The sequence below is a fragment of the Falco biarmicus genome, chromosome Z (genome assembly GCF_023638135.1).
Source record: "Falco biarmicus isolate bFalBia1 chromosome Z, bFalBia1.pri, whole genome shotgun sequence".
In the NCBI taxonomy this organism is placed as follows: Eukaryota; Metazoa; Chordata; class Aves; order Falconiformes; family Falconidae; genus Falco; species Falco biarmicus.
Window position 1 is genome coordinate 55,973,201 of NC_079311.1, and position 13,787 is coordinate 55,986,987.

At 39.1% G+C, this 13,787-nt stretch overlaps 1 protein-coding gene across 4 annotated transcripts in view; it reads left to right on the forward strand.

Moving 5' to 3' along the window:
* RFX3 (regulatory factor X3) overlaps window positions 1-13,787 on the forward strand; it is a 128,091-nt gene that overhangs the window by 54,714 nt on the left and 59,590 nt on the right. For all 4 annotated transcript variants that reach the window (XM_056324083.1, XM_056324084.1, XM_056324086.1 and 1 more), the window contains exon 2: window positions 7,113-7,237. In XM_056324083.1, the coding sequence (XP_056180058.1) occupies window positions 7,121-7,237 (117 nt within the window). In that variant the 5' untranslated portion in view covers window positions 7,113-7,120. The remainder of the gene's footprint in view (window positions 1-7,112; window positions 7,238-13,787) is intronic.

The window sequence follows — 13,787 nt, forward strand, 5'->3', positions numbered from 1 at the left end:
AGTTTACAAATTACATGGCTTTCCTGTCCTGTGGGTGGTACAACATAGTCTAAAGTTTGGTAGGTCAGTGTAGCAGTGCCAGCTGTACAGTGGGTAGTCCTAGGCTGGGCCATGGGGTCCTCTGGGGTTGTTCAGTTCTCTTTGGAGGTTCTCTTCCACCTAATCCTGGGTTCTCTGTGATGTGTCCTGATAGTCTCTGGACATCATCACTTCAAGGACTTGGCAGAAAATACTTGACTATCTAGATTCTTGACTGTCCCCATTCAGTTCTATCAGCACCTAACAGCAGACTGTCAGCTGGCACTGGCACTTGCTGTCTGCTCATCTTGAAACTTCCCTGCAGTGACTGACAGCTGGTTTACAGCCAGAGTATCCCCTGTTTTTATAATGAAGCTGCTTCCTTTTCCTAAAGAGCTAATGCTCATGTCAGCCAGGCACAATCCATGATAACTGCCACAAGGAAATGAGCACATTATGTTGCACAATCCATGATAACTGCCACAAGGAAATGGGCATTATGTTCCTTAGATGAGTGTGCCTGGCTCTGGTTTCTTGAGCATCTTGAATTGCAGCTGTAATGATCAAGTACTGCCTGAGGTGCAGTATAGCAATTAAAAGATAATGGCAATATGCAACAGTGTCTCACCAGTCAAAATTGTATTTGACTGTAGTAGCATTCAACCTCCCTTGCAGTGATTGACATGTTTGTACACTGTAACCATGAAAACAACACAGAGTCAAGTAAAGCTAGGGGCTGGTATAAAATAATGCCTTTTAATTAATTTCAGGTGTTCACTTTTGCATCCCGTTGAAGCCTTAGTATCTTATATGATCATTTGTTCGAATTGGTGGCCTAAATTGACCCATTTAATTATGCTCTGAGGGTGCACTCTGTGCCTGCGTCCAGGTCCCTGATGAGCGAGTTGAACAGGACTGGAGCAGCACTGACCCCGGGCACAGCGCTGGCCTCAGCCTCCAGCCAGGCTCTGCGCCGCTGATCACAGCCCCCCGGGCTCTGCCGTCCAGCCAGTTCTCAATCCACCTCTCTGTCCGCTCACCTGACCCACACTCCTGAGCTTACCTGGGAGGCTGTTGTGGGAGACAGTGTCAGAAGCCTTGCTGAGGTCAAGGTAGCTACATCCACTGCTCTCCCCTTGTCTGCCCAGCCAGTCACTCCATCACAGAAGGGTATCAGGTTGGTCAGGCATGACTTCCCCTTGGTGAATCCATGCTGACTACTCCTGATAGCCTCCTTTTCCTTCACATGTTAGAGATGACCTCCAGGATGAGGTGTTCCATCACTTTTCTAGGGATGGAGGTGAGACTGAGTGGCTTGTAGTGTCCTGGGTGTCTCCCTTCTTGCCCTTTTTGAAGACAGTAGTGACACTGGCTTTCCTCCAGTCTTCAGGCACCTCTCCTGCTCTTTATGACCTTTTAAAGATGATGGAAAGTGACTCAGCAGTAACATCTGTTAGCTCTCTCAGCACTTGGGAGTGCATCCCATCGGGGCCCATGGACTCGTGGTTTGCTTAAGTGATCTCTAATGTGATCCTCCTCAACCAGGAGAAAGTCTTCCTTTCTCCAGACTTCCTCTCTTGCCTCCAGGGTCTGGGAAACCTGATGGCCAGACTTGGCAGTGAAGACTGAAGCAAAGAAGTCACTCAGTAACTCTACCTTCTCTGTGTCCTTTGTCATGAGAGCACCCACCTCATTCCAGCAGTGGGTCTGCATTTTCCCTAGTCATTCTTTTTCTGCTGATGTACTTGAAGATACCTTTCTCATTGTTCTTGACCTCTCTCACCACTTTTAATTCCAAATGGACCTTAGCCTTCCTTGTGACCTTCTTGCATGTTCTGACAACAACCCTGTGTTCCTCCCAAGTGGCCTGTCTCTTTTTCCACATCCTATAAAATTCCTTCTTCCATTCAAGGTTTGCCAGAAGCTCCTTGTTCATCCATGCAGGTCTCCTGCCCCTTTTGCTAGATTTTTTACTTACAGTTTAGGTTCATTGTTAGCTGTGACTTTGTTCTGCACAGAAACTGAGTAAAACATTAATTATTCAAATTTAGAAGATGGTTACAGTGTTTAAGACTAAAGTACACAACACATTAGCATTCCGTTAGGAACGTTGCCATTGTCTATGTCATCTGTTATTTTTTGGAAACCTCAGAAGGTACTTGGTATCCTGTTATGCTCTGTGGCAATTCCCTTCAAAAGGTATAATAATCACTGCTATGGCTATTAGTTCCATGTATGTGTTTAGTCATAAATATATAAAGCAAAAGTTCCCTTTGGTCTAGTGCACATAAAGATTTGTTCTATGGAACAATGTCTTGTTAATTTATCTGCACAAACTTTAAGATGGTTCCATGTTGGAAAGAAAAGAAACTTTTCTTTCTGCATGTTATTACTGGAACATGATTGTTCTTGTTAATATTGGAATTCAGGGAAAAACTATCGGCTTCAATTGAGGTGGACTGATACTGGAACTGTGGCATTGTTTTCAACTTTGAAAAACTTTATTCTAGATTTTATACAGCATTTTCTGTAGGCAAAAAAAGATTTGAAATTTACTATTTTACACTAAGCAGAATTAAAGAATCATAGAATTGTTTGGGCCATCCCCTCTGCAACAGGCAAGGACATCTTCAGCTAGATCAGGTTGCTGAGAGCCCTGTCCAGCCTGACCTTAAATGTTTCCAGGGATCTGGATCTACAACCTCTCTGGCCAACCCCCTGCAGTGTTTCACCACCCTCATTGTAAAAAATGTCTTCATTCTATCTAGTCTGAATCTAGCCTCCTTTAGTTTAAAACTATTACCCTTTGTCCTGTCACAACAGGCCCTACTAAAATGTCTGTCCCCAATTTTCTTATAAGCCCCCTTTAAGTACTGAAAGGCTGCAAAAGGTCTCCCTGGAGCCCTCCCTTCCACAGGCTGAACAACGCCAGCTCTCTCAGCATTTCCTCATAGGAGAGGTATTCCATCCCTCTGACCACTTCTGTGGCCCTTCTCTGGACTTGCTCCAACAGGTCCATGTCTTTCCTGTGCTGAGGACCCCAAGGTGGAGAAGTACTCGAGGTGGGGTCTCACCAGAGCAGAGTAGAGGGGCAGAATCATCTCCGTCGACCTGCTGGCCACGCTTCTTTTGATGCGGCCCAGGATACTGTTGAGTTTCTGGGCTATGAGTACACATGGCTGGCTCAAGTCCAGCTCTTCATCCACCAGTACCAGCAAGTCCTCTGCAGGGCTGCAGCCAACCCCTTCATCCCCCAGCCTTATTGATACTGGAGGCTGCCTCAGCCCAGGTGCAGGACCTTGCACGTGGCCTTGCTGAACCTCATGAGTTTCACATGGGCCCACTTCTCAAGTTTGTCCAGGTCCCTCGCAATGACACCCTTTACCTCAGGCAGGCCAACTGCACCACTCAGCTTGCTGTCATCTGCAATTTTGCTGAGGGTGCACTCGATCCCACCATCTATGTCACTGATGAAATTATTAAACAAAACTGGTCCCAGTATGGACCTCCGAGGGACACAACTCATCACTGGTCTCCATCCAGACGTTGAGCCATTGACTGCTACCTTCTGGATGTGCCCATCCAGCTGATTCCCTATCCACAGTCCATCCATCAAATCCATCTCTCTCCAATTTAGAAGGAAGGAGGTTGTGGGGGTCTATGTCAAAGGCCTTACAGAAGTTGAGATAGATGACATCGTAGCTCTTCTCTCGTCCACTGATGGAATCACTCCATCATAAAAGACCACTAGGTTGGTCAGGGAGGACTCGTCGTCAGTGAAGCCATGCTGGCTGTCGCAAATGACCTCCCTGCCCTCCCTGTGCCTTATCATAGCTTTAGGAGGATCTGTTCCATGACCTTCCCAGGCACAGAGGTGAGGCTGACGGGTCAGTGGGTCCCAGGGTCCTCCTTTCCATCCTTTTTAAAAATGGGTGCAATGTTTCCCTTTTTCTAGTCACCGCGGCCTTCACCTGACTTATTCCAATATCCTGGAGACTGCTTGGCAACTACATCAGCCAGCTTGTTCAGGACTCCGGGATGCATCTCATCCCATAGACTTGGTATGTTTGGGTTCCTCAGGTGGTCTGGAAACTGATCTTCTCCTACAGTGGGAAGAACTTTGTTCCCCCAGGCCCTGCTTTGCGGTCCACTTGACAGGTATGAGAAGAGAGGTTGCCAGTGAGGCCTGAGGCAAAAAAGTTGTGGAGTACCTCAGCCTTCTCCTCGTCTGTTGCTACCAGTTTGCCGGTCCTGTTCGTTGGTGGGGTACGCTTTCTTTGATTCTCCTGTTCTGGCTGGCATACCTATCGAAGCTCTTCTGTTGCCGAGTTCAGCTCCAGCCATGGCTTGGCATTCCTGACCCCATCCCTGCACAACCAGGCTGCATCCCTGTGTTCCCCCAGGATACTTGTCCCTGCTTCCACTGCCTGTGCATTTCCTTCTTGCCCTTCAGGTTGACCAGCAGGTCTCAACTGGTCCATGCCAGTGTCTTGCCTTCCTTCCCAGACTTCTTACACCTGGGAACTGAGAGCTCTTGCTCTCTGTGGAGAGCAGCCTTAAAGATGTGCTTGCTTTGTTCTGCTCCTTTGTCCCCGAGGGCAGTTTCCCAAGGGGTCCTACTGACTAACTCCTTCAATAGCTGCAAGTGTTCTTCCCTAGAATTCAGTGTCCTGACTTTACTCTTCACCCTACCTATATCGCTCAGGACCGCAAACTCCACCAGTGCATGAACACTGCAGCCCAGGCTGCCTCCGATCCTGACATCACCCATTAGCTTACTTTGCGTTGGTGACCAGCAGGTCCAGTAACGCGTTCCCTCTGGTAAGGCTGTCTGTTACCTGGTTTAAGGACTTATCCTGGATTGCCTACAGCTCACCATGCTACTTTTCCAGCAGGTGTCAGGGTGGTTGAAGTCACTGTCAGCCACAAGATTCCCTTTGTTGCCTCCATCTGTAATTCTTACCCATAAGCTTTCAGCGTGTTCATACCTGTTCTTCAGAGACAACTCTTCACCATCTATCCATTTCCTGATGTAGAGGCGAACCCCTCTGCCCCTCTTCCCTCTCGTGTCCCTTCGGAACAGCCCACAGCCATCGATAGCTGCACTGTACTCATGGAATTCATCCCACCAGCTTTCAGTAATGGGAACTACGGTGTAGCTTTCTAGCAGCATGGTGGCTTCCAATTCCTTTGTATTTATTCTGTGGACATTGATTTCCATAGTTAGGATTTTTAACATTTTGGTAATGATCTGTGTTCTGGTCATCTTTTCTTTTCAGTTTTTATCTGATTTTTGTGAGACAGACTGAAAAGAAGTAGAGGGTTCAGTCAACATGATAGGTCTGAGAATCTATTGATTTATCTCAATTAAGTATGATCAACAATTTATCAGTCTTTCTGAATATTTGAGAAGAAGCAGTTAACCCTGTCGGGCATCATAGGCTTGGTTCCATGGAGTTTAAACCAGTGGTGGTCCCACTTGGCAAGGTCCTTCCCCTATCCCTCGCCCCCATCCCAAGTTTATATGCCTTTTTCCTGCTTTGCACTGACTACATTTGAATGGAAGGCGAGTCAGAGGTAGTTGCAGGGAGGTACTGCAGAAACCCAGCATGAAGTCAGCTTAAACTGCTGTGGAACCCAGCTGTGAAAGGAAGGTCTGCTGCTGCAGCTAGTTCAGTTGTCCAGCAAGAAGAACACTGAATTTTCTGAGAGGATTTGAGGTGTTTTGGTACAGTAATGAATTCTTCCTACTGTATATTGGTAGTTCATGAATAGACACAATTTTATTATGGTTTTGTCTCAGAAAATATTGTACGGGGGTTGGGGGGGCGGGGGGAGGAAGTTGTTATTTGTTGGAGGGGATTGAAGTCCTGTTTATTCTGTGTCAGCCATCTGGGTCTTTTCAGTTAAACAATTATCTGGATCGAGCATTCGAAGTACTTGGAGATTTTTTTTTTCATATAATCATCTTTTGTTACGTATGGTAATGCTGCTCATTTTTAGTTATGATGGTCCTCATGTTGTCGAAGTGTTCTGTAGCTAATACAGATTAATAGAGTTTAAGGGCAGTAGAATTTTCACATCACAGAGCATGTGGTTTACAGACTAGTAATTTGTATTTGTTTACTGTAGTTCTTCACAGAAGCACAGAGTCTTCTGTTTTGAAGGTACCAAGTGAAGAAGAACCTGCCTCATCTGGTTATTATTTTCACTGGTCAGTCATCCACTGCTTAAAAGAAATTAAAAAAAAATCAAATTCCTGATTTTGAATTAATTTTAGTTTGTTACCCAGTTAATTGTATTGTCATTTCTGTTGTGCAAAATTGAGGGATCCCATAGTTCCCAGTCTGTGTTTCCTATGAAGGTATAAGAAATCCTTGGTTTTCTTTCTGATAAGCTTTCTGTGTAAGGAATTTTCCTTGATTTTTGAACCATTTCTGTATTCTATCCATATTTCCATTTTCCCTTTAAATGTCAGGTCCATGATCTTACGCACTTCTCTACCATATATTTATATGTGGATTTAGTGTGGAGGAGTTTCTTTGTAGGTTTGAAAGTATAGTCGTTGCTTTCTACTAAATGCTTTTAGTTTAATGCTTTCTGCTAGAGAAGGTTGAGGTGGTTTTTCATTGTGACTCGTTAAATGCTTTTCAGAGTTTGCTTTCCAGGTTACAGCCCTTCGTTCTGTGGCCCTCTAGAGGTTTGACTTTGACTTTGAATGTATAGAGCCTTTAGTATAATTCAGTAAGGCAGAGAAAAACAGTTTTGAAAGATGACCACTTTTTTACAATCTGAGAAAGGATTTGCTGCTGATTTTTGTGAGTTATTCCTAAAGTGAAAAAACTCAGAGAAGCAATATATGATTCTGCACATGGAAATTTTGAATGTAAGTAAGATAAAAGGAAGACAAACCCCCCTATTTTACTAACTCATATGCTAGCAGGAAGCAAAACCTTTTGGCTCATACCAAGTTTAGTATTAGCTAATTCTAAGATCCAAGTAAAGCTAAGTAACAAATTAGTGCGCTAATAAAAGTGACAAAATAACAAAAATAATGTACTAACCTTTTAATTTTATGTCTTAATTTTATTCAGAGATCACGATGCAGACATCAGAGACTGGGTCAGATACAAGTTCAACTGTGACTTTACAGACATCTGTGGCTGGCCAGGCAGCAGTGCCCACACAGGTAGTACAGCAAGTACCAGTTCAGCAACAGGTAGGTGGCTGTTACTTTTGGGAAGATTGAAAAAAAAATTCAGGAAGGATAGTTACATTTTAGGAGCTTGTTTTTAAAAAAAATTATTCAGAAAAGCCTTGCATTTGGACTTACAAAATTTTATTTAAACACTTGTCTGTGTATTTGCTCAGCATTCACCATTAGGGAATCAAGAACTGTCTGAAATATTTTCTTCTCAGTTCAGACTGTTAGATAGCTCTCTCTCTCTTTACCTGGATGTTGATTAGGATAGAGGCTTTTGAATACTATCTTAGGTTTGAATTGAAACTTCTATGATGCTTGAACTTAGCTAACATTTGTGGGAGATTTTGTCTGGTTAACTCTTGTAATGTTTGTGAAGTGCAATACTTTTTTCCTTTATGAAATACAAGGTTGGTAATTTTTCTCATTTTTATTTTTATTCATGGTGAGAGTTCTTTAATGGATGAATTTTATGTGATTAGTTCTTTGTTATTCCTGTATTTCAGCTTTTGAGATGAAAGATGATGATTTGGTTGCGCTACACAGTTGCTTGTTTTAAGCAAATAGGATATACATACTGAATTTTAACCGTATGAGGTACTGATCAGTGTGAGGGATTCAAGACTGGTAACTAGTTAAAGGCATATAGGCTAGTATTGTAGTTCTAATCATTGGATTGATTGAACTGTAAGGGTAGGATCTTTTATGCATTTCTGTTCTATTTTTGTCACAAGCAAATAAAGAATGAGCCGGGCTTTGATGTTAATAAACTTCGCTTGTGCAAAGTTTATAAAAAGTTTCTACTTTTCTGTGAACTCCTAGGATATAATTGGCTCCTTATTTTACCACATAAATAATGCATTAATCTCAGTCACTGACTGCATATATCTTTTCTGAAGTTACTCCAGTTGTCCTTTATTAATGTAATACTCATGTCAAAACACAGATACCCAGGAATAGCTTGGGTTTTTTTCTTCGTTGATTATACCTAAATGAGAACATGAAGCTGAATTTTTTTGTTCACTGAGTATATAAAACTGTCCCTGATGAACCTTACCTGTATCTCCTTTAGTACTGATGCTTCTGAGTTCCCTTTCATGTAATACTCCATCATTATTTTGGATTATTTTCCCGTTGGGATATTAGATTGTTTTTCCAGCTGGCTCTTAACAGTGACCATAGGAATCAGCATAATGTTTCAGTAAGGAGAGCTAAGGCATCAACCCAGCTGAGGAGAAGTTTCTTCAAAATTTTGCAGGGATTGAAGATGCGACAAAAATGTTGGGAAATCCAATGCAGACAGTATTGTGGTGATTAAAACACAATATGTGTGGGAGATTTGTGTCAAGAGAGGGTAGGTCATGTAAGTGGATGTGTGGTGAGGAGAAAAGCAAGAGTGAAGATGTGAATGTGGTATGCCAGCAGGAAATGTGATGAAGAATGTAGGTGGGATAGGTACTAGGTAATTTCAATTGTAGGGTTAAAACCAAAAAGGAATATGTTACATTGGAACAATCACTGTGTTGAGTAAATTGTAGATGTGATCTGCCCTGAGGAATTAGGTCACATGTGTCTAAAGTTGGGAATGACTTTATTTGCATTTGATAGGAATGGGCCAGTTTGCCTAAAGAAAATCAGGAGTAAGTGTGCTAATTTCATAAAGTTATTCTTTTGATGGCAGAAGGAGGGCTTATTATTTCTGTGTGCTCAAAGTTAGTGATGAAATTTGGAGGGAAGATTTTAGGTGCGTAATATATAAGATAGGCTTTTGTTTTTTTCTGTGGTTTATAAAAGACAGCTGTATCCAAAATATGTGTGAATATTCGCATTTGAATTATATTGTCTTGTGAATATCATTTACTAAAACAGTAGAGCACCTCTTGGATTTTTTTAAAATTCAAAGATACTGTAACATAAGTGTCTGTATATGCAACAATGTTGCATAAGCCGAAACTTCTGTATTACCATGTTTACAGTAAATTAGCATTAATTTTTAGTGAATAATGCCATTTTAGATGAGTTTGGGTTTAATTAATATTAAAGCAGTGTATATTATTTCATTTTTCCTAGTGAGGTCTTTGCTTCCCATGTGTACATTCCTGCATGTGCACCGTAATTAAATGACATTTTATGCATGCATTATTTTGGGGTTGTATTCATGACATCAGTGTTTCATTTATGCTTACAAAATGTTTGATTTTTTTTTTCAAAATTAAATATTTTTTCCCTGAAGAAGAGAAAGGTTTAAGTGGAAGGGTAGACTAAGCCTACTTGCTACAGGTGTGTTTATATGGAAGCATCCTGTCTTATGAGTGAACAGCAAGAGAGTAACCTTTGATATTTTCAGCTTAAATGAGTGCTTAATTTGCATATAGCTGGTATAAATGTGGAACTCATAAAAGTTTGCTGTGATGATCCAAAAATACAAAAAAAAAAGGTACCATTAACAAAAACCTGAGCTTCCCCGCTTCTCAAAGTGGCACTAGTAGCAGCTGGATTTATGCAGCACAGCAGCTGTCACTGTTGAGATGGAATGGTAAGGGGACAAACATGTCCACCTGTAAACAAAAAGCAACAAGAGTAAGACCAAAAAGGTGGAAGTGTAATTAAATTCCAATTTAATAGTCTGAAGAATTTACTTAGTCTTTTGTTTCCTCAGATATGGGGATTTGTCACTAATGTATCATTGCTTTTTCAACAGGCATCCTTTAGCACAGTGCAGTAAGCTTCTAAAGATTCAAAATGAATCTCACTTTGTAGTTTATGGCATGCAATGTGGAAGGATTGGAGAAATAAAACTAAAACAAGGCATTTATTCATATTCACCATACATGATGGCCATCGCGTTCACAAAGCATTGTATCATTAACTGGAGATGCAGACTTCTGCTAATCAAAATTGCTCTTAATGCAAAATCATGTTTAGCATATGAAAAACATAATCATGAACTGACATTAGTCATTATATAAATATGAATGTGCTTCGAGCATTATAACATGTGCTATTTATGTGTTGCTTGCCAAAAGTAATCCAGACTAATGAAGGTATAAAAGTTATTTTTGTCTCTTGAGAACAGAAAACACTGTACCTCCAATTTGTTTGCATAGGCACTGTAAATAATTATATGTTATTTTTTAAATGAAGTTTAAAAATCTTCATATATTTTGCCCTATTTTTGTACTATTTGCTTAAGAGTACTTGGAAGATAAGCACTTTTAATTGGAAATCAAAATTCTCTCAAATTTTGTTTTTATACTTAAATGTAATTTCTGCATTTCAGTATGCTTTTAGGCACTTTATTTTGTTGTTGACAAACTTTCATAGATACAATATAACTTAGTCCTGCATTTGTCCTCAGAGGTAGTATAATTAAGAACATAATTTATTTTCCTTTTTTTTTCTTCAGCTAGTAATTATAATTACACATGTATATTGAAACAAGCTTTCGTTTGCCTCGTGTTCTCCTGGAACATTTCAGCTGCCTGCTTATAATCCTATTCCAGTTATTTATTTCAGGCTAGAATCACTGAAGCAAAAGGAATGAAAGATCTTCTGTCTGACTCTACTTAACTTGTTATTTCTGATACATCAGTTAATTTTCTGTTTTCCAGCCACAGAATAACAATTACCATGAATAGCTCACCAGACCATGCAGAACATACGATTTTTGAACTTGCATAGTGTCACTTTTTTAATACATATTTCTTTGTATTTTCTGTTTTCAGCCTGAATCTTTCAATTTTTGGATTATTTTTTAAAACAAGAAGACCATTTAGGTTTAGATCGCTGTTGAATATTCTGTCTGTGATCTCCAATTTCTGCTGCACCACAAACAATGAAGAATATAGCTGATACAATTCCATTAACAACTTAGTAAAAGGTGCAAGAAAAACAATAAATAAAACAGAAGAGAAGAAATAATTATTTTATTTTATTTTTACAATCCCCACAATGAATGTTGATTATTATTATTATTATTTTGGTGGTGGTTTGTTTCCCTGTAATCAACGTCTTTTCAAATGATGTTATGCTCATAGAAAGTAGATGTACACATTTTATTTCTTCCTGTTGTTGAAAGTTAAAAGGAAAATCCAGAGGCACTAGATTCAATTCTCATGAAATCATTTTTCCCAAAATGAAGTAAAATAGGAAATAAAATTAGTATTGGAGTTATGACAAAGATTTTCATCATGGCAGAATTTTCATATACAAGGCCATCGTAAAGGCCACTTACTTATTTAATTTGTCCTTGTTTGACAGGAAAAATATTTACCTCTAATTTTCTCTACCTCAAGGTTGTTATGTATGTTGCAATACAACATAGTGACTAAAGCTTCTTTGGGCACCATAATCAATTTGACTGTAGAAGTACTGAGTTTCAGAAAAGCTGAAGCAAAATAATTTCCTTTATAAACCATCTTTTTTTATTACTGTGTTGGAAAATAAATAACCTAACTCAGTGGCCTTTTTGTATTGGATTTAATTGTTAAAATTCAAAGAAAAAACATTTTGATCTACAAAAGTAGATGTTTTAATAGCGCTGAAGTGTATTTGTTCTTAAATGTTGATTTAAAAAATAAGGTACTTTATTTGCATAGTTATGACATTTCTAGTAATACTGCATATTAGGCTAATAAAGAATTTATGTAAAATCAGTAAAAATTCAAAACTAATCAATGAAAATGTTAACTTTTTTTGATATTTTGTTTTATGGTATTTTGTGGTGGTGGTGGTGTTCCAAAACAGAAAATAAGCACTTTTTGGATTTTTTCAGTTTCCTGTCCAATACACACTGAGCTTTGATACACTTTATACCATTTTGTCCCACAGTATCCTCTTAGTTCTGCGGTAAAGGTCTTGCACTGTGCTGAGTCTGTTGTTTCTGAAATCATAGTAGCTGGTATCCAAGAATAATGGGAGGATATAATACCTTGTATAGAATGGGAATGTGACCAACATTCACTGATGGGAAGTTTTTAATGTGTTTGTACATACTGTAGAGTTCCCTTTTGTCAATATACATGCTGCAGGGAGAACAATCACATTTTCTTTATTAATAGAAAAATACCATGGGGTTTTTTTGATAGGGAGTAAGCCATATCCAGCGTGTGTGAATAGGGAATGAAGTGCATTTTGGGAGAAGTTGGAAAAGAACATGGAATTTGTACTGAGAACAGCATCATTTCCACAGTGTTTCCCCAGCTGTACTACTAGGACAGAAAATGGAGTGTATCTATTACATGGCAGATGACAAATTACTGATTTGAAAAACAAAGCCTGCTTTCAAGGTGTTTTCTCACTGTATAGGTTAAGTAGATCAGTTTGATGCTCTGTAATAGACTGTTGAACAATGAGTCCCTTTCTCCCATTGATTAAAGGTCACAGAACTTGAGTCACCCAAGTTGAAGTATTTTTAGTCAAAAGCTATCATAATACGTTGCATATGTGTTTCACAGAAGCGCACATATACATTTTAGCCAATTATTGCATGAGTAGACAGTTTTGTCACAGATTGACAAATTTGAATATTGATTCCGATTCTAATCAATAGCAAGCTTACAGTTTTAGTTTTCTTACAGTGGGTTTGGATGAAGCCCATTCCATGAAATTGTGATTTGAATTAAGTTACGAAGTCAAAGCTGATGGAAACAGACATAGTTTAATTCTTTGAAAATGTGTTTGCACAATACAGCTGTTTCTGTTTTTTTTTAATTCAAAAAACTGTTCTAAAGACTAGTAACATCCATAATCTGGATCAGAGTGTTTTGTGCTAACTTTGACAACTGAATCTTTCTGTTAAAAAACCTGAATATTATTAGGAGACCCAGCTGTATTTTACCTTAATAATTAGAAAACATCTTTAAACTGTATCTTTTGAAATTGAAAAATCACATTTCAGTTATATTCCTCAATTTCTGTAATGATTCATGTGGGAAACCAGAAAACTTTGGATTTTAATACATATTTTAACCATCACATTTTGTCTTATTGCTGTTAACAGATAGAAACATCTGATTTTCTATCATGCTGGTATTAGTGCATTCAAAACCTTGGGTGTTTTGGGTTTTTTTTCAGAATATAGATTTTAATGGCAACCTAAGGGAAGGTTTCTATGAAAATCTAGATTTTCCTTTCACAGTCTGAGTCAATACTATAAAAGACTAGTAGGAAAAATGTTCTTGTTTACAGAGCTTTTTAAAATACAACAGAGTTAAAGGTATTAAAAGTAGGGTATTCTCAAAGAACTCTTGGAGATGATCCATCAAATGAATGAAACCCAGATTAATCTGGGATTATGGTGTTTCCAGTCTTTAAAACCAACTGGGTCAGGCTGAAGTTGCCTCATAATAAAAGATCAGAGAAAAATAGCAGTCACTTAATTACTAAATATGTGCATTGTCACTTCTTGATTCAGTTCTTTGGTAAATTTTTGCCAGTCTGTGAAGATCTTTGCATCTTTTAGATTCTGGACTGCTCTTGAATCAAAATACAGCTTCTCTAAGTGATGGCAGGTGTAAAATATGGAATTCTTAATCTTTACCATGGTAGAAGACAAAAAATAAAGACT